Source organism: Sciurus carolinensis, chromosome 14 (genome assembly GCF_902686445.1).
Source record: "Sciurus carolinensis chromosome 14, mSciCar1.2, whole genome shotgun sequence".
Classification (NCBI taxonomy): domain Eukaryota; kingdom Metazoa; phylum Chordata; class Mammalia; order Rodentia; family Sciuridae; genus Sciurus; species Sciurus carolinensis.
In genome coordinates, this window is record NC_062226.1 from 10,957,380 (window position 1) to 10,978,293 (window position 20,914).

The 20,914-nt window shown below is 44.0% G+C and overlaps 1 protein-coding gene across 8 annotated transcripts in view; it reads left to right on the top strand.

Moving 5' to 3' along the window:
• Nucleotides 1-20,914, top strand: part of Dennd1a (DENN domain containing 1A) — a 515,895-nt gene that overhangs the window by 350,506 nt on the left and 144,475 nt on the right. For all 8 annotated transcript variants that reach the window (XM_047525191.1, XM_047525194.1, XM_047525192.1 and 5 more), the window contains one exon: nucleotides 12,231-12,356. In XM_047525191.1, the coding sequence (XP_047381147.1) occupies nucleotides 12,231-12,356 (126 nt within the window). The remainder of the gene's footprint in view (nucleotides 1-12,230; nucleotides 12,357-20,914) is intronic.

The window sequence follows — 20,914 nt, forward strand, 5'->3', positions numbered from 1 at the left end:
GCCAAAATGTTTTGGGCATATGCTCGGTATGTGGGCCGTAGGGACAAGGAGATATATAAGAAGCAGTCACTGTTCCTGGAAAAGAAGAGATGAGTTCACTGCAGACAGGAATGGCGACTGGAAGTGGTAATTAAAGTATAGTGTGTTTGGGCAGGGGGATGATATTTTATACCAAAGCTGGAGCATGGGGGGTGTGGATGAGAGCAAGAAAAGGTGAGATAGGTAGATAGGAGGGAACAGATTGAGTATGGTTGTACAGGCAGGTTTGAAGTTCATATTTTGGGCTATAAGGAATCAAGTAAGACATTTAAGCCAGGGAATGATGTGATAAGAACCATGCTGTGATGAGTCCCCAGACCAATGTAGAGTGCTGGATCCTACCCTTTATTGTTTCTCTGCAGTTCTCATGTAGAATCTGGCAGAAGCTTCCTTCTAATCCAGATCTGCTGATATTGAACTTTGGGTTAGGGAACAATTTGCATAAGAGGATTCTTATCAATACCACCCATGACCCCTGTCTAGTCATTCATTCCTCATGCTTTTAAGAAATTGCCTTGTTCTTTGGGCTGCTCTCCCTGAGTGTCCATTCTATGACTTGTATGTTCCACGCAGGAAGGGAAGAAGCTTCATGATCCAGTGAGCCTTGCCCTGAGCGTGTGTATATGATTTGTCAACAATCGAGGAGTTTATGGGAGTTTATGGGGCTTCATTAAAGATGCTGGGGCAGGAGCACTGTGGGACATCAGAAGAGACCTCAGCAGTAAACCACAGCTCCGAGCTTTGGAATGCAGTAAATGTTTAAGAGACTTCCTTCCTTTCATTACTGAATTTTACTTTACTTTTATACCAGTAAAGAGTTGTGTTTTATTGGTTGAAATTTCTTGATTCCGTTTTCCCCAGGTCTGTTTAAAAGCTACATTTTATCTTTGAGGATGTTTGGCTCATGGTGGAGGAAGTGCTGCCAGCGAATTCAATTAACTGGCAGAGCTCACAGATATTGTACACGGATTTCTTTTTTTCTTCTTTTTCACAACTGCTACATAAACACAGCTGGGTTTAATATTTGTCGTAACAAAGATTTAACTTGAATCATTTTACTCCTGGTAATTAATGCTTGGAATCTCGGCTTCTTTTCCTTGGTTTGTAATCCTCTGCATTTCTTTACTCTAGCCATCTAGATAATGAAGTGTGCTCCTCTAGGTCTTTGCCCTGCCTTAAAACTGCTTAATATTTGGCCGCTCCCACTAGAGAGCAGATGCTTTTCTTTGCAAGAATTGAATTTCTGTCAGCTCTTTTATGCATCATGTGTTTGGAACTGTAAGTGGATCAAGTTGTTCATCACAGCAGGGACACTGTGAAACACATCTATTATACACACTTCCCACCCCCCCCCTTCCTGTTTTCCCCCCTCCCCTGAGGAGATGGAGATGCCCGGATCCCCTTGGGAGATATCTTGCTCTGTGTGGATGTATCCATGTGATCCACCGTGGATCCGGCCTGGCCGCTTCCCTGGGCTTGGAAATCTATATCCACTCAGTCCGTGATTGTTGCAGAGACAAAAACTGCTTTTATCTTTGTAAACACCAAGCACTTCATTAACTCCCAAATACACACTGAGTTTGGGTCACTAAATAAATCCACTAGGCTCAGCATAATGAGTGACATTTCAGTAATTGATGCCGTACAAAATGTTAATTGTGAACCCATTATTCTTTTTTATGCTAAACTTAGGGCTTGGGTAGTTTTGGCTTTGGAGTTGGACTAGTGTGGAAGAATAGCCACTATCAGACTCCTTCAGTGTGCCAGGCACTGTGCTAGGGGCTTTGAAAGATCTTGACATTTAATCTGCATAACAAGCCCAGAAAACAAAAAGGAGGGGAAGGTACTTTATCCCCCTGTTATAGACAGAGAAAGAGGTTAAATAACCTGCCTAGAGGTATTTAGATAACAGCCAACAGCTGAGGTAAAATTTGAAGTCAGGTCTGTCTGAATACAGAGTAAGTCAACGTAACGGGGGGTGCTGTACCTTCATGCTCCAAGTTCACTGGACATACATTCGTCAGTGGATCATTCAAAGCATTGATTTATCCCACATGTTTATTACATGTGACGTTGCTCCATTTTAGTGGTCCCATTCCACATCAAGTCTCAAGGACAGTGGCATTTGGGAATATCTTTGTATCCATCTAAATCAGAACCCCTGGTGGTGATTGGAATAGTTAGCTTTGCTTTTCATCAGAGCTCAGTGCAAATGGAATCCAAGTTCCAAAGCAAACTACCATTCCCTTGTCATTTTGTTTTGTGAGTTCCAATTCCTAGATTCAGCTCTGAACTGATGACTAAAATTTCCAAATCTACATGGTTTCGTTTGTCAATCCAGCTTTGAAAAGCCAGCATCTTGATGTTGTTCCTGCTGTGACATGCTCATCTTTGGGGCCTCAGACCGTGGTTCTGAGGGCAAAAGTGCATTTTTAATATATGTCATTCAGTTTAGAGGAGTCATTGTGGGACATTCGTATGTCTGACTGAGATAACTGCTACTCTGTAGAATTAATTGTAGTTAAATGGCAAGGTGGCTTTTGCTTATGAAGAAAGTCATTTCTCTTGCTAAACATTTTTAGTCATGATTAACTTTAGTCTTCCTCAAAATACTTTTCATTAGAATTAGGCATTAGCAGCCTGCTTCATTAGAGGTAGAATACTCCCTGTATTTTTGGTTTGCAGTAATTTTGTTATTGAAAGAGATATTGGTAGTTTAAAAAAATGGGTGGAGACTATGTTGTAAAAACATGTATAACTTTCCTTTTGCAACTACATGTTTTTTCAAAGGTAACTTACATTTTTATTTTGTGTGTTCTGTTTGCAAGAGAATGCTTCTTGGTTTATTCATGTTGACAACTGAAAAGCCTTAGACCTAATTAAAAGAATTTCCAGGAGCACCTTTACTGAACCATTTCATTACGCGGCACTGCACAGATTGCATTGTGAAGCATGGTGATAGTTTAAATCTGACCTTTAGTCCTGAACTGCCAGAAGTATGGGAAGGAAACCCTTCTTTGAAAATACTCCCCAGATACACACACACATATATATGCATATACACAGGCACATATTTGATTAGAAATAATCTTTTTATTGAATGACCACCTACAAATATAAATACACATTTATTTTGAGCTCAGATCTCCTAGTCTCTTGTAGCGTGGGGAGGATTTTCTAGCTGCATTAATTGTGTGTGGTGTTAAAACTAAATTGTTTTATAGGGAAAACAAAGACAATTTTACTTACTTTGGGCAAAGAAAAGTATGTGAAGGAAGGTGCATGTTACAAATAGAATAATGTGAAAGTCTTTGCTACTGTGTTTTTGTTTCAGAGCTGAGATACTAGATTAAATGTGTGGGAAGGGGCTAGAGTGCTTGCTGTGTGCAGGACTCCTCCTGAGCTTTCTTTGGCAGATAGTAGAAATGGGCCTCTTTTGGTTTTGTTTTTTAAATTGCACTTTTTTACTGCAAGGATGTCATTCTAAGGATTTGAGAGTTTGTTCATAAGATGCTCAACAGAACCATAATAGCCCATAGTAAAGTAGCCATTCACATAATGAAGATTGATCCTTTTGTCTCACTAAAGCTGCTTAGAAATGTAATGCTTACCTCTAACTTTCTGACTTATACTTGGCCCACGAGTTGTCGGGAGAGATGGAGGGAGCAGAGACCTGGGCCCGAGGGTCATTGCTAGCCCCAGCTTGGAGCTCCATATAACTAGCACAGCCCCACTCCCCCATGGAGAACCAGGTTCTTTGAGGGGAAAATGGGATGCAGAAGAAGCAATTAAAGCCAACTGGGGTCAAGGTCCAACCATGTTCTTGAGAAAGAAAGAGAAAAGCAAGGAATGAGAGGAGGCAATAATAGAGATATATTAAGTCAGGGGAAAAATAAGGCAACATCATGGATGAATGTAATTTGCTGGTGTGAGAAACCCTTGGCAGCAGTGAGAAGTAATGGAATAGCACTGACTTTGGTATAAGATAGACTTGGCTTGACTTTAGCTTCTGCCCCTTACTATACCATTTTCATAGTGTGGGGTGAGACTCACTTTCCATAATTGAGAAGTGTGGAAAATTGTGCCCCCTACCCCCATTGTTCTGAAATTTTAATACAGTGCTGGGTATGGACTCACTTGTCATGGCATCTGGTAACTAGTAGGGTGCTTGATACTAGTTCCTGTTTCTTTGACCTGCAGAATTTCTGGTTCTCCCAGAAATTATTACTGGAAAGAGAGTATAGTTGGTTGCCCTTGTCTTAACACTTTCAGTTTCAAATCTAAAGCAAGAACTAATGAAGGCAGAAGCAGAAGCAGAAGCACCATGTCAATTTTTCATTGCCAATATGAAGAGGGCAGAGAAAGACATGCCTTTGCACCCCTGAGGATAGGAAACAAGTCAATAGCCCTTTTTGCCCTCTCCAGACCCAGACATGCCCTCAAGGATTTTGGAACAAAGCCTCAACATCTAGTTTATTCAGGAAAGGAAGAATCAATCACCTTCCTTGGGCCTAAATGGGAAAGGAAAATGTGACTCTCTTTGCCCCTCTGTAGTTGCTGCTGGGTGTCTGATTTGTAAAACAAAAAATTCTGACACCCAGCAGTTAGAGCAAGTCAGGGAGAGGACCCATGGCCCTTGAGCCATACCTGTAGAGGAACCATATCACTGAGTATTGTGCCTGTTCACCAGATGAACTTGGTGCCCACCTTCCCAGACAGTCCTAAGAGACAGACCCAAGTTGGCTTATTGGAAAATGTACCAATACATATTGCTGTGTGACTTTTAAAGGAAATGTGCCGTGAATATATACTAGGGGAACCTTGGTCTAGTCTCCAGGATCCGACTTAGGAATTGGGCTGACACCTGAAGATGTGTGGTAGTTGACCTTGGGCAGCACCCAGTATGGTAGCCACTATCTGCAGTTGGCTATTTAAATTTAAACTGATTGAAATACAATAAAATAAAACTTTCAGTTCCTTAGTCACCCTGGCCACACTTAAAATGCACAGTAGCAGCTTTGCCACTGGATAGCATTGGACAGAAGATGAATTATTTCCATCGCTGTGAAAACTTCTATTGAATGTTTCCTGAATTCTAGTATAGAGGTGACAGGGGAGGTGGGGTGAAAGTTCTCCAAACAAGAAATAGCTTGAGACCAGTGGGACTGCTAGAGCCCAGAGGGTGCTGCTGAGGCTGTGGAGGGGATGCAAGAACCTGTGAATCCCATGAGACCTTGCAGGCCAGGCTAGGACTTCAGGCTGTATCCTTAGGGAATGGGGAGGTGGCTGAAAAATCTTAAGAAGCCACCACTGATCGAAAGAGGTTGATAGGAATGTCTTAGATTTGACACTTAATAGTATGCCATCTTTAATGCCCCCTCTTCCCTAGGCTCCAAAATTTGCAAGGAAGTGATAAAGAAACCTGTATTTGTTGAGTGCTACTATGTATTGCAAGGGATGTCTTCATTCCTAGGAAGAGAAAGATATGTAAACTGCTGACATGTGAAGGGTTAAATAATAGGATGATGATATATACAATGTGAACGACCCTTTGGAAGTAATAATAAGCTCACTTGTGGCTGGTTTATAGAAGCTCTACTGGAACTCTTTGGGAGCTAGGTCCTCATTCACCTCCTGCACACAGGGTGTGCAGAGATTGAGTGTCAACTAAGGAGCAGGCTCATGGGCTCTGAAGAGAGCTATTGTTTCTGACAGGAGAAATCACAGAAAGTTGGAGGCCTTTTTTTTTTTTTTAAATAGAGGATTTGTTAACAAATACAGAGAAGAATATGCCAGGCTTAGGGATGGGTTTCAAGGCCTCTGAAATCAAGTAGAAGACAAAATTGGAAATGTGGCTTGAGCCACCTAGAGCCAAAGCCCATAAAAACCTTTGGAATTTGGACTTCATTGGATTAGCAGTAGGGAACCTCTAAGAATTTCGGAGGAGGAGAATGTGATTCAACCTCTTGTTTTTGGAAGATTACTCAGTGCAAAGGATGGATTCGATCAAGAAGAAAATAAAGAGACACCAGCTCAAAGATGGTTGCAAAGATGTCTAGGTGAAAGATTAAATCTAAACTAAACAAAATTAAAAGCTGAGTGTGCTGCTACATACATCCATTATCCATTTTGCATCTATTATCTTTTAATCCTCAGAACGTATGTAAGTTGCAGATACCTCATTTTATAGCAAAAGAACTGAAGTTCAGAGGTTAAGAAAGCAGAGAAGCCAGATTTCCTGTCTTGGACATAAGTTTATCTGACTCCAACTCTGTGCTATATCCTGAGGAGCTAGTGGGGACAGAGGAGCAGATGGAGCCAAGACACCTGAGAGGTAGAGAAAACCGTGACCAGAGCAGAAGATGCAGGATGTGGGGCCAGGTGAGGGAGGTGTGGACGGGGCAGTGCTTTCCTGCATCTGTTGAGTGTGTGACATTGAATGAAACTGGCGTACATGCTCCCTTTAACTCATTCAGCGTCCTTGCTCTAGTGGTTATGTCTTAGCAGAAGGAGAACGAATGAATATCGCTTTCTCCTCCAGTCCTTCCCAGCCAAGGTCAGTTCCTCCTAGCAATTTGTGTCTAAAGAATGTGATCCTAGACTTTCCTCCAAGCAAAGAGGCACAGCCACTGGAAGTACCTTTCACAGTGTTGAAGTTCGCTTATTTGTTCTTTCATCCAGCAGAAAGTGCTGAATGACCACCAGGCCAAGCACATGCTGGGAACACACAGGCTTGCAGGAAAGGTGGTCAACACTGCCACTCACGGGAAGAACCACGATATGTTCCTGTTGGGGGCTGGCTGAGTGGTCAGAGGAGGCTTCACAGATGGGGGGACATCTGGATTCTGTCTTTCCCTTACCCCAAGGCAATGGGTAATTTGGCTATTAAAGAAAAATACCTCGTTTTAATTCTTTATTATAAAAGTAACATATGCTTTTTTATAAAGGATAATCAAAACAATCACGTGTGTAAAATAGAAAGTGAAAGTGTCTTTGCATGGTTAAGGTTTGATACATGGCATTTTAGATTTTTAATACATACATATATATTTACATATGATTTTTAAAATGATTCATGCTGTACTTCTTACTCTACAACTTGCATTTTTCCCCATTTGGCTACCTTGTGGTCATCTTTTCACATCAGTTCATAGAGTGCTGCCACTACTAGCAGCTTCACAGCGTTTTATCAGGAGAATGTGTTATAGTTTATTTAATGTGCCCCATGGCCTGCACTGGACAGTCTTTCAAAGAGTGAATGGCTGTCCACAAGCAGGACAGGAAGGGTCAAGAGAACCCTGCCTGAGGTATCGGCATGTGAACGGATGGAGTAGCTCATGCTCAGTGAGCAGCTTCACAGCATTTTATCAGGAGAATGTGATATAGTTTATTTAATGTGCCCCATGGCCTGTACTGGACAGTCTTTCAAAGAGTGAATGGCTGTCCACAAGCAGGACAGGAAGGGTCAAGAGAACCCTCCTGAGGTATTGGCATGTGAACGGATGGAGTAGCTCATGCTCAGTGGCGTTGGTCAAGTGTAATGCAGCATGGGTCAAGTGGGAGCCTACTGGCCAAGGAAAACCTGCACTGACTGCTGGGGAGTCTGGGTATTTTTTTGAAGGTGGCGACGGCATAGGGTGGGGGCATTGAAGGGTCTGATGGAGAATTAAAGTGATTAAACTTGGATATTTCCAAGATTACTAGGACAGCTACAGGTAGACAGTGTCAAGTAGATACTGAAAACAGACAGCCCACTGTGGGAACTATGCCAACAGTATGGGCCTGTCAGAGCCCCCACTGAGAGAGAAGGCAGAGTCAGGCTTTATCTGGGATGGTGCTGATGAGACATGAGAATGGTGTGGGAAGGATGGAAAAGTACAGAATCTGACTTCAACCCAGGAGTCTGGCCGGGTGATGTGGCATTACCCAAGATGGGACACAGAAGGAGGGTGAGGGGAGCTTTAGAGAGGAGTGATGAATTAAATTCTGCACACTCTTCCCTTTGTTTTCCGTCTTCCACCTATGATACCTGATTAAAGGAGGAAGCTGAACTCAATGGCACTTCAACACCCCCGTGTTACCCCTGATGAACCACAACGTAATGATTTGACCAGCACCCCCAGGAGCACACAGGGCAAGTTCAACTTTAGATGAAGGACGGTGGTTTATTTAAGCTTTAAATTTTCTTCCCTTGCTTTTATTTAAAGGACAAAATGCTATCAGCAGCCATTAGATGCACATAGACTTGCAGTTTCAAAGTTGGGAGTGCTGGCAGGTCAAGACAAAAGCTCTCTGTGTTGCAGGCTGAGGGAGGGCTTCAGAAGCCTTGGCCTAGGTGGTCACAGGGGCATCAGGAGCCCGGGACCACTTGGCTAGTTTCAGACCAGCGGGGGCAGGCGGGAAGGAGCGCTCTCATATTTGCTCAGTTACAATCAGCGACTCCTTCTTTGTGTAAAATGGTAATGAGGCCATTAGGAGAGGCTCACCTGAAGTGCAGCTTGTGAATCCAAGGTAATTAAACACCTCCCGAATGAAAGAGAAAGGCCAGGGAAGGTTAAGTGAGGAATAATCTGCGGCACAGGTGGCCCAAGGCCTTTGAGGAGCTAGTAGAAGAGCGACAGTGGCTTGCACCATTTCAAAGGATGGAAATGTCACCCTAGTCTCTGAGAGGGGCAGGATTTTTATTATTGGGGGGTGGGGTGGGTAATATTTTTAACATTTTAATAAAGCACGTTTCTTTTTCATATTTCTGTTTCAAGTTGAAAGTCCACAGCAGAGCCTGCCCGGCTGCTGAGCTGCCTGCGTCGCTCACTATGGCGATGGACTCATGGGTCCTAGAAAGGGGTGGTCACAATAAAGCAGTTATATATAACCAGGTGTTGAGGTAGATTCCAAGCTGCTTTCAGAGGAAAGCTGTTTTCCAAGGCTTACCTTCATGCAGAGAAGGGGTACCACCCCTGTGGTGCTCACTCCCAACCCTGGGGCACATCTCTCGGACAGCAGCAAAGGGGCTTGCCCTGTGCTCAGTTAACCCACACAAGTGGCTTGCTACATGCGGATGCTGCACTCTCTGATTTCATATGTCCTTTCCATTTATCTCCATCACATAAAGTCTGGCAAAAGGATTTTTGCTATTTAAGTTCTTGCCTCAAAATCTCTAGTATCGCCACACAAAAACTTATACATGAATCCTCACAGCAACATTATTTACTAATCATCAAAAAGTGGAAACTGATAAACAGATCGGATGTGCTATACCCAGGTAATGGAATATTACTTGGCCATAGAAGGAGTGAAGAACTGACCCATGCTACGACATAGCTGAACTTGTACATAAAGAGCATTATGCTAGGTGAGATGATCTAGCCGAGGAAGACAATCTGTTTTATTATCCCATGTATATGTCCAGAATGGGCAAGTCCATAGAGACAGAAGGAAGATTAATGGTTGTCCAGGACTGGGGTCGGGTAGAACTGGTGGGGAATGTGTGACAGCTATGAGCATGAGCTTATTTTGGGGGGTTAATGAAAATGTTCGGGAGGTATATAATAGTGATGGTCATATGACCTTGTGATCATAATGAAAACCACTGAGCTGCACCTTAAAATAATGAATGATAGTGGGCTCTTGAGCCATTTTTAAATTCCCTTATAAAAGCTTGACAGCGAGGCTTAGTGTCTATGGATCAGTTCTCCAGTGCACACAGTTCATCCCAGATCAGTGGTTCTTAATGTTTGTCAGTTTGCAGGCACTGTTCGGACTATAAGGAAAGCTATGGATTTTGTGCCCAGAAAATGATGATCACCCATTCATATTACATGTTTGTAGGTGATCCATGAATCACCCAAATCTAATTTGTTTTCTCTTAAATTTTATTCTAAGTTTTATCCTTAAGTAATGTCATAGCACTAGATATTGGTTTCCCGGAAATGTACTTTTTTAAAAAATTGATTGACATGTACTCTTGATGTGTCACCTACAAGCTTAAGAATAATCATTAGCTGTCTGTTTCCCTCCAGACAATGGAAAAGTTCCTCTGACCTCTGCCTTTCTCTCAGTATCATTTTTTTTTCATGCATTATTGGGAATTGAATACCACTGAGTTATAATCCCAGCCCTTTTTTATTTTTTTATTTTGAGACAGGGTCTTGCTAAGTTGATGAGGCCGGCCTTCCTCAAAATTATGATCTTCCTGCCTCAGCCTTTCCATTTGCTGGGGTTATAGGCATGCACTACCATGTCCACCTCCAGCATCATCAAACCCCATCTTCCCCCTTAGCCTCTACACTGAAGCCACAGCTCTATTTTCTGAACTCCTTCCTACCACAGGTCCTTTGCACATTATTCCCCATACATAGCACACTGCCCTTCCCTCTTTGTCTAGTTAACTACTTACTCTTATCTTCCAGATCTTAGTTCAAGCCTATATCCCTCCAAAAGTTTTCTCTTGGCCTACTTTGGCAAGCTCTGTTACATATTTGTCACAGGAACAATGTCATATGTATGGGTATTTTTCTTAGTAGAATATCAGCTAAAATGAGGGCAAGGATCATATCTGGTTTCACTCAACATTATATCCACAACCTCTAACATAGTCCAGGGCATGTAAGAGATAGTATTTGTTGAATGAATGAATGACTCAAGATCACCACATTGGGCAATTCCAGGAATGTGTTGGAATATGAGTGGTGTGTTCTAAAGTTTATGCAATGTGGCATCCAGTGATGACTAAAGAACACATTAAAAATAGTCTCAGAAGCTTGATGTTGGCCCTGATGTTGAAGGCAACAGCAGCAATATCACATAATCTTTCCTACATGGATTCATGGGGAAAGTCTCTTTTAGGTCCCACTTTCAGGAAAATCTTTTTTCATTTGAGCCACTGATTTGTTTATAATACATGAACCCATGGAATCTCTCAACTTTCATGTTTTCCTCTTTGCTTTGGTCACGAGAAAGCTTTTAAGTCGAATTTGAAACCCATGTCTAACATCATGTAAGACTGCCTTACAGCTTATATTTACACACTACATCTAGTCCCAGCTTCGTCTTTTCCCATTAACGTCACCTTCTTATCTATTTTGTTTTAACCTGTTGAGTATGTTTCTATAAGTCACTATTCTTTCAGAGTGTGGTGTGTGAGATATACAAATAAACCTTTGCCTAATATTTTGTTTTATTTATTTATTTGGGGGGGGGGTACCAGGGATTGAACTCAGGGGCCCTCAACCACTAAGCCACATCCCCAGCCCTATTTCCTATTTTATTCATAGACAGGGTCTCACTGAGTTGCTTAGCACCTCGCTTTTTCCGAGGCTATCTTTGAACTCGAGACCCTCCTGCACCAGTGGGATTACAGGCTTGTGCCACAATAACCAGCCTAATATTTTATTTCTAATATCAAAGAGGGAATGCAATTAGAACAAAAAGACTCTTTGTGTAGTTTGAACTTAGATTATAAGACTTTGGTTCAAATTCCAATTTGGCCACTCCTTGGATTTGTCCCTAGTCATGTACCCTAACTTCTCAGAAACTATCTCATTCTTATAGGACAGGACCACTAATTCCTTCCTCACAAGATTGTCAAAAGAAAAATTAGAAAATTTATGTGAAAGTACTTACCTGGCACATAACTACTTTAAAAATAATTTTATTTTTGCTTTTATTAGATATGCTCTAATAAGAGCAATGTTCACTTAAATTTCAAAAACCTTACTGGTCACAGTGGTACAGGTTTGTAATCCCAGCTGTGATCCCAGGTGTGTAATCTCAGGGGGCTGAAGCAGGAGGATCACAAGTTCAAGGCCAGGCTTAGCAACTTAGCAAGACCCTGTCTCAAAATCAAAAATATACAGAACTGGGGAGGTAGGTCAGTGGTAAAGTGCCCCCCAGTTCAATTCCCAGCACCAAAACCAAAATACCTGCCCTTGGAGCTGTGGCTCAGTGGTAGAGCACTTGCCTAACATATGGGAAGCCCTGGGTTTGATCCCCAGCACCACAATAAGTAAACAAACACACACATCCTCCAGAAGAATCTTCCAGTACTGAGTGCACCTTTGTTCTGCAGAGAGATCAAATCGGTCCCTACTGAAAATTTTCTAGGGCTCCGTGGGCTCTGGGCTTAGTCAGCCACCCTCCTGCGACCTGCCCTCAACCTGCCCTCAACCTGTTTCCTTTCTCTTCCTCACCAGATCTCTTCACTGAAGAACAGGCTGAAGAAGGTCTCCACAACCACAGGCGATGGGGTGGCCAGAGCCTTCCTTAAGGCCCAGGCCGCTTTCTTCGGTAGCTACCGGAATGCCCTGAAAATCGAGCCGGTGAGTAGCCTCATGGCACATGACAGAGTCCATGTTTGGTCAAGATTAAGATGCCAACCAAGGGTCCCCAGGCAATCATGGTTCTTCTGGTTTTTTAACTCAACCAAAGGAGGTCATGGGGGAAGGTGGGGGTCTCCTCCCCTCATATGCAAGGGAAGAATGCGAGGACCCCCACGTGCAATAAGCACCGACTCGGTGTTAGACGTGGCTCGAGGCCCTTCACACTTGCCTGTTCTCATGGAAGGTTTACAGGACGGCTGGGAGGTAGCAGCAATCAGCTCTGCTTTCCAAATGAGAAATAACTTACCAGAAGGCCCCTGTTTTTGCCCTGTGCCTCACTGTTCCTTGTCCTTTTAAGGGATCTCTCTTCCACTTGAGAAAGCAAAGCATCCTGGGGATTAATTTCTTGATGGCTCCCATGTGTGGTCATGGTTTAAATGACCACAAAGTACAACAAGGGCCAGAGATGATGTTGCCCACCTATGTGGCTCTCCCACCTTTCTGTCAACTCCTTCAAGTCCCCTGACTGCCATATGAGCTGATGAGCTGTTTAAGGATGTGGATGTTGGGTCTTGCCTTAAACCAAAGGCACTTCCACTTCTCCCAGCTTCAGACCAGAAAGTCTTTCCTGACAGCCCTCTGTTCTACTGACCTTGGCCTCCTGGCCAAGGAGTACACTCCCAGTTGGAGTGGGGTACAGGAGACCCGTTTAGGTAACACAATAAACCAGCACTGTTCATTTCTGGGTTTGTTTTAACCCATAGTATTTAATGAAATTAAATGTCAGAAGATGAGTAGTTGTCATGAAGTATATTTCATGTAAAAATACTGAGAGTGAACCAGGATCCCACCTGCTCACAAGCCACCATTGCACGTTATCTCTTTTCAGCCCTCACTCTATTATGTGTCTAAGTGAAACACGAGGAGTAATAGAAACACCTTGCTTTCCCTTCACCCAGGGCATCTCTTGTGAAGGGCTAGGGTGGCGGGTGCTCAGGAGCAGCATCCTCACACCACCACCCTGCTCCTTCTCCTCCCAGCACTGACGCTTCACTTCCTATGCTGCCTCCACTTCAGGTGAAGTCATGGTCACAAAGCAGAGGAATGCACCCTCTTTGCTGCCTGAGAAATACTTCCCTCTAAGGCCCTTTAGCTTAAAGCAAGTTCCCATGCCCACTTGCCTTAAAGTGAGGTGGCTCCAGTTCTTTGTCATGATCTTGGATCCACCAGGCCACTCAGGTTTGGTGCAGGTTTTTTTTTTTCATTGTTTGTTCTATATAGTAATACATGACAGCAGAATGCATTTTGATTCATTGTACGCAAATGGAGTACAACTTCTCATATCTCTGGTTGTACATGATGTGGAGTCACCATTTGTGTACACATACATGTACACATTTATGTACATCATACATGTACATAGAGTAATAATGTTTGTCTCATTCCACCATCTTTCCTCCCAACCCCCCACTCCTTCCACTCCCCCCATTTTCCTCTACACAATCCAACATTCTTCCATTCTTCCCTTACCCCCTGCCCCCATTATGCATCAGCTTCCACATATCAGAGAAAACATTCGGCCTTTGGGATTGGTTTATTTCACTTAGCATGATATTCTCCAACTCCATCCATTTACCTTCAAATGCCATAATTTTATTCTTCTTTATGGCTGAGTAATATTCCACAGTTTCTCTATCCATCCATCTACTGAAGGGCATCTAGGTTGGTTTTGGTGCTATTTTGAGAGCTGGCATAATCAAGGAGAACACTGTCGTCTTCCCCTCTCTAGATGGAGAATGGGGCGGCTAGCCTAGTCCTTTCCTTGGGTTGTTGGGAACCAACACACTGGAAGTATTTTAATTCCTAGGATTGCCTCCTTGTTGTGTGTGTGTCTGGAATCCAGAGGCTGTTAAATCTTGGTGCATGTTGCTGGGTGTGATCTGAACACACGCTACTCCACAGGAGGACTTTGTGGTTGTCTGCACTTGGCTCTGAGAGGCGATGGATTTAAGGACAAAAGCCCAGGAGTCTAAAGCCTGGTCCTGCACTTATTGGCTGTTTAATACTTGAGCACACCACTTAATGTGTTTATACTTGGACTTCTCTACCTGTGAATTGATGAGACTACCTGTGCTTTCCACATCTCCAGGTATAAGGATCAAACAAGTCTAAAGTATTTATAGGAAAGTTGAAACCTGAACTGGATCTGAGGAGTGAGGTTTAGAAAGGGCAGGACAGAGGCTCCCTCACTGGAGTGTGTGAGCTGAGTGAGCAGAGGCTGCAAGGCGAGGCCCCTCGTGGAAATGGCTCAGCTGTTTTGTTTAAGTGATGGGCTTGTGTGGGGAGATGGGCTGCAGGAGAGGTTGGAGCCAGCTTTGGCAGAGCCTGGAATGCCAGGCTAAGGAAATGAACTGTACCCTGTGAGGAGTGTAAGATTTTGAGCAGAGACGTGACATGACTGGTGTCAGGTTTGAGCCGTAAGATGTGAAAGACTGAAAGAAAAGTGAGAGGCAAAGAGACCAGTTAGAGGAATGTTATAGGAACTCAGAAGAGAGCCTTCACTTGGTTACACCAGGGAAAGGTACCATGAAGGAAGAGATTACTAGTTCTAGTAGTAGATAAAATATGGCAGAGGAAGGACAAGAAATGTCAAGATGTCTCCCAAGTTGTGGCAGGAGGAGGATGCCCTTGGTAGCAAAAAGCAAAAGCTCACTGCCACCGCGTTCACAGTAGCAGCATAGCCACTGACAGCATTGTTCTGAAGGTAAGGTGATGGGTTGGGTTACAGACATGGCACTAGTTGAATCCAAGCTGCCATCCAATCACAGGATATGCCATTATCTTAAGAAAAGGAAAAAAGTGCAGCCAGTAACAATTGAAAGGCACCATCAATCATAAAACAAATCCAGATTTCAGAAATGTTACGATGGGAAGCATTTTCCTTAGAATCGATGAAATGCAGCAGATCTGTCACACTTTCAGTTCCATTCACATGTATCAGAATAGCTTTCTTCTGTTAGGCCAAGAGGGAAGCCAGGAGGCCTGAAATTTTCCAACCAAACATCAAGCCAAAGGTCATTACCATGTACTTAGATAGTTTTCAGGCCATAACTTTAATTCCAGCAAATTCTCCTTGTCTGAAAAATGGGGTGACAACATTCCTCCTACAGGGTTGTTTTGGGGTTTAATTAAAATGATTGCAGAGCACATGTGAGCCAGAGAAGGAAGAGGGGCAGTGGCTATGTGACTAAGGAGAATGGTGTCTTGGGAGAACCTGTCGAGGTGACAGGCAACACAGTGCCAAGGGGACAAGGAGGCCTCCACACAGCCACTCGTCTGTTGGTTGTTTCTCTGGTTATAAAAATAGCACCTGCTGTGCTGGGTGTAGCTCAGTGGTAGAGCACTTTTCTGCCCTGCATAAGAGCCTGGGTTTGATGCCTAGCACACACTCCCGCACACTAGCACCTGCTCCTGGTAAAAACATTTAAAGTAACAGAGGAGTAGAAATAGGAAACACCTGCCTAGCATGTGCAAGACCCTGGGTTCCGTCCCTAGTACCACAGAGAGAGAGAGACAGAAGAAAAAAAGAGTAACAGAAAACACCGAAGGCCCTCATCTGAAGCTCACACACGGCGTTCACATGCTCCCACCCTTCAGTTTGCTTCTGTTCATTTCATTTGGGGCTTGGGGTTTGAGTTTTGGGGGTTTTGTCTTTCTTTCAGACAGTAGAGATATTCCTGACAAAGCAATCCAGTATCCCAGTTATTAATTTGTTTTTTCCTCCTAGTGTGCGTAAGCATTTTTCATATCATGCCAAATATCTTCTTCAACATTGTTGATAATGGCTGCATGTGTTCTAGCAAGTGACGCCTGTGGTTTTTCAGCCTAGCTGTGGGTCACACTCACCTGGGGGGCTTTTAAAAAGGTACATATCTGGCCCCCACTCAATTGTTATCAAGTTCCTGTGATCTGAGAGCAGTGCCAAGGCCCACCACATTATCCAAATCCTGGTCTTTTTGATTTTGGGTACCAGTTTACAATTTTAAATCCCACTGTAGTGAATATCTTTGTATAAATCTTCATACGTGATCTGAATTATTTTCATAGGCAGATTCCCTGATGTGGATTTGTTGGGTCAAAGGATCTGAGTACATTTAAAGCCTTCATAGCTGAGACGAGGGAGAAACAGGTGGTGTGTGCAGAGCAGAGCCTCTGAGGTGGATGCAGGGCAGTACCTAAGACCAGCAGGAGACGGAAGGCAAAGGGCCTACAGGGTAAAGACCCCGAGCAGAGTGTGAGGGTGACCCACCACTTACTGCCAGCCCCTCTGATTCACCTGCCTCGCTGATGTGTGGTCTGCCAGGAGTCCTTTCTCTGCAGGGATGGTGTGGTGGCTTCCCACCCTGGACCAGTGGTACAGTAATGGGACTCAGAGTCCTGCAGAGTCACAATATAGTGTTGTGTTTAGAATATGAAACTTGTTGAACTGCTCCTTTCTGCTCTGCTCCCAGCTAACTGTGACTTTGAGCAGGTCACCTTTGAGCCTCAATTGCCTTTCCCTATACTGGATGTGTAACCCCCTCCTTGCAAGATTGTAGTGCCACCTAAATAAGCCCACACAGTGCCTGCTCCTCAGCTAGTTGTCCCCTGCCTCTCACCTGTGGTCTCCTCCCTGCTGAGGAGGAACCTGCCATCCAGGAGCAGCTTAGGGGACAGCTCCCATTGGTCCTCACCTGGCTCTGTGACCAGGGGTCAAACCCTGGCCTGAGAGGCAAAGATGGCAGCTGTGTCTGAAGACCTTTCTCCTGGCTTGGTGCACTCGAGATAACTTCTTGGTCTTTGTTTCCTTTCCTGCTGGAAAAATTTCAACTTGCAGCTAGCTAGGGAGCCTCTTGAACTTTGTTGTCCTCTGTCTAGAAGGAAAGGGAAGAGGCCACTCGCTGAGCCAAGTCTTGGGCCAAGAGCATCCTGTGCCTCTCCATCTGCCTCTGCAGTTCTGCAGGGGACTGTGGGTCTGGCCCAGGGCAGTGGTGTGTCTCTTCTGGGCCAGTTGAATTGTTGCAAAGGGGTCTGTAGGGGTCAGAAAGTGAGATGATGAGACAACAAGGGTGCCTGGTCACAGCCAAGTCTACCGTCTCCTCATGGTCTCCCACATGACAAGGAGTGGCTTGGCTCCCCTTCAAGTTGCTTCATGTCTGTGATCTCTGAAATTCCCCGTGACTGCCCCAACTGTCCATCTTACAGTTAGGGAATGGAGGCTCAGATTGCAGTCAAGCCTGGAGGCAGACTTGGCCTGACTCCACCACCCGGTCCTCCACCACACCCTCTTGCCTGGATCCCTTCCCTCAGCATTTCTAGCACCAGGTACAGGACATGGCAGAGTGTGTAGGCATCAGTGAGTGTATTTTGAAATAATGGTTGGAAATATGAGGAAAGAAAATAAGGAACAAGAAATGTTTGAGGCAGGGTGTTGGCCCTAGGCCTCTGTTAAGTGTATGTATACTGTTTCCTGTCCTGTTCGTAGACTTTAGAGTTCGCTGCTGTCTTGAAGAGGGGAAGATATCTGCAAATAACTAGGGCATGTGACCCAGTTTTCAGTCACCTGGAGAATATCAGATGTAAAGCCCAAGATACTTAACAGTATGGGCCAAGCCAACTCGTCCCCTACTTAAACGACAGAACCACAAGCAGCCAGGAAGCTCCATTCCAAGAAACCCCCTTTATCCATGTCAAGCTGCAGCCCAGGCTCCAGCTCGTTTATTTAGGCCTTTCTTGCTCTTTGACACGCCTCCTAACAGTTGCCAGGCAACTCTAGGAGTAGCAGAGTGTGTTGGGGATTAACTAGTTAGGGCTGGGGTCCTTTTTGGCAAGAAGGGGAAAAAAGACAAATGAGTTTAATTGCTAGGCCAAGGATCCTTTCTCTGCTTGTAGAAGATTGCAACTTTTGGAAGGTGTGGATAGCTGTGTGGCTCTTGAATGTGCCTCGACTGTTCTTTCTCTGATGAATGAATTTTTTAAAGAATCTTTTACCTCCCTCCTTTGTTTAAAATTATATCATCTTGAAATTTGAAGACTAACCCACCCCCTCAAAAATCATTTTGTAGCACAGTGGCCTCAGCTTTAAATAACTTTTGAAAAGAGATTTGTAAGCATTCCTTTCATCCCCTCTTTTGTTACAGAGTTCATTTCTCAGCTCATGCTACATGGAGTTGTCTCATAGCAGTGCTTGTAGAGCTGCCTCCCAGGTCTGGCCACTGCAGGTTCTTGGGAAATGATAGATCACACAGCAAAACCCCTGGATATTGGTGCTGAAGACACATCCTGTCCTGGGCTGGTATTTGTGCAAAGGACAAGATAGATGGAGCACTGTGGGAGTTGGTTATTCAGCCAGCTCCTGAAGCCCTCTCGGGGCAACTTGCTGGCTGGGCTTCCCCAAGATGGAGGGAGCCCAACTCTGCCCACAGGTGGTCAGTGCTGGGTGGGAACAGTAAACAAGTTCTTTAACATGCAACAGACCACTCATTCCAGTCCTGCTTTCTCAGTCCATTCCAGATTTGGCTGTGGCGACACAGGCGTCATCCATCTGATTTTGCACATGATTCTGCTGAGTCACATTTATCCTTCTAAAACCCCTTGGAGGCACAGAAGTTAAGATAAAGGCAGATTGATAGCCTAGCTTTCAAGCATGAATGCACGGGGCTGTGCTGGAGCAGGTTGGAAAGACACCACATGTATCTGTATCCTGCTTGAGTAACACTGTTGATCTCACGGTTTTAGAAAAAAGAACTTGTATTTATACATGTTTTAGTGTAATAAAAAAATAGAAAAACATTAAAACATCACTGTAGTCCCACCAAACTTACACATACTTTTTATTCGTACTCACTTGTTTTTCATTATGCAGAAGGCTTGCAAAGCTGCAGTCAGATCTGAGTTTAAAGTTTGCTCCTCACATCACACATATTTCAACATAGCTGCCAGATATCCGGTCAGTCACAGCTACCATAGCTGCTGTAGCCCATGCTGGACATTTAGGTTGTTTCCCATCTTCTAATACCATATTACTCCACTGAACATCTTCATGAATAAAGATTTGAAATGCAGTATTTCAAAACCTTCTGAATAGAAGAAATATCAGTCTGTGTGCAGGAGGAGCCTGACTCTGGGGACCAACCTGTCACAACATGGTGAGGAGGTCAGCTTTAGCCAACTCACCTGAGTCGCTCAGAATGGGAAAAACAAAGAACCCTTAGCGGGTGGTGTGCATGCCCTGCCTCCACATACAAAAGCAGAGAATTCCAAGAACGTCCGTAAGGGACATGACTAATTCCTCTCTGCCTCTATCTTGTGCTATAAAAGGTTTGAGGAACCATACGACACTCCATACAACACAGCAAAATGAGAAGGGTATGAGGAATCCTGGAAAAAGGAGGCTAGTAGGTGAAGCCTGCAGGGGCTGGTGTGTGGGAGCCCATGCCCACCCTGTGATTCTCCACCCAGCTGGGAGGGTAGAGCTGGGAATCCAGCGCATCAGAGCCCTCCCCCTCCTTCCCCCCAACTGTGGGAAATACAAAATATGTACAACATAAAGTTTGCCATTTTAACTATTGCTAAGTACCCAGTCAGTGACGTCACATGCAGGCACACAGTTATGCAACCATCACTGTATCTCTTTTCAGAAATTTTCATTACTCCAAACAGAAACTCTCTGTTCATCAAGCAATAACTTCCCAAATTGTCTCCCTCACCCCCAGCATCTGGTAACCTCTAATCTATCTTCTGTCTCTCTGAATTTCTGTTTGACCTGTTTCATAAAAGTGGAATCATATAGTATTTGTCCTTTTGTGTCTGCTTATTTCACTTAGCATGTTTTCAAGGTTCATCCACTTTGTAGTATCAAAACTTCAACCCTTTTTAAGATTGAGTAATATTCCACTGTATGGGTAGACATTTGTTTATCCATTCATCTGTTGATGGATACATGAGTTGTTTCTACTTTTTGGCTGTTGTGAATTATGCTGCTGTGAACACTATTAATCTGAACACCTGTTTGCCATTCTTTTGGGAATATGCCTAGGAGTGGAAATGCTGGGTCATATGCTGATTTTCTGTTTAACTTTTTGCTTTGTTTTGTTGTTTGCAGTGCTGGGGATGGAACCCAAGGCCTGTGCATGCTAGGCAAGCACTTTACCACTGAACTGTGCCCCCAGCCCCTACATTACACCAAACTGTTTTCTACACAGAACACCTGCTTTTGTTAACATGAATGGTAGTATATTTGTGAATCATGGATATGTACCCCTGAATCATCTATAGGAAAAGTTTGTAAAGGATTTTCTTATTTTCCAGTTTATTTCAGGTAAGCAGGTAGGGACTTATAACCAGAACCCACCTGCCCAAACTAAGCCGATGTACTGACAGCAGGAGTCGGAGGTGGACTGCAGAAAGGACTGGTAACTTACTGGTGGCTGTTTTTTTTCTGATTTGATGGTTATCTGAAGTCAAGGTCACATCCTAGGAAAGAAGCAGGGTTAGAGGGTCTCTGGCAACCACCACGG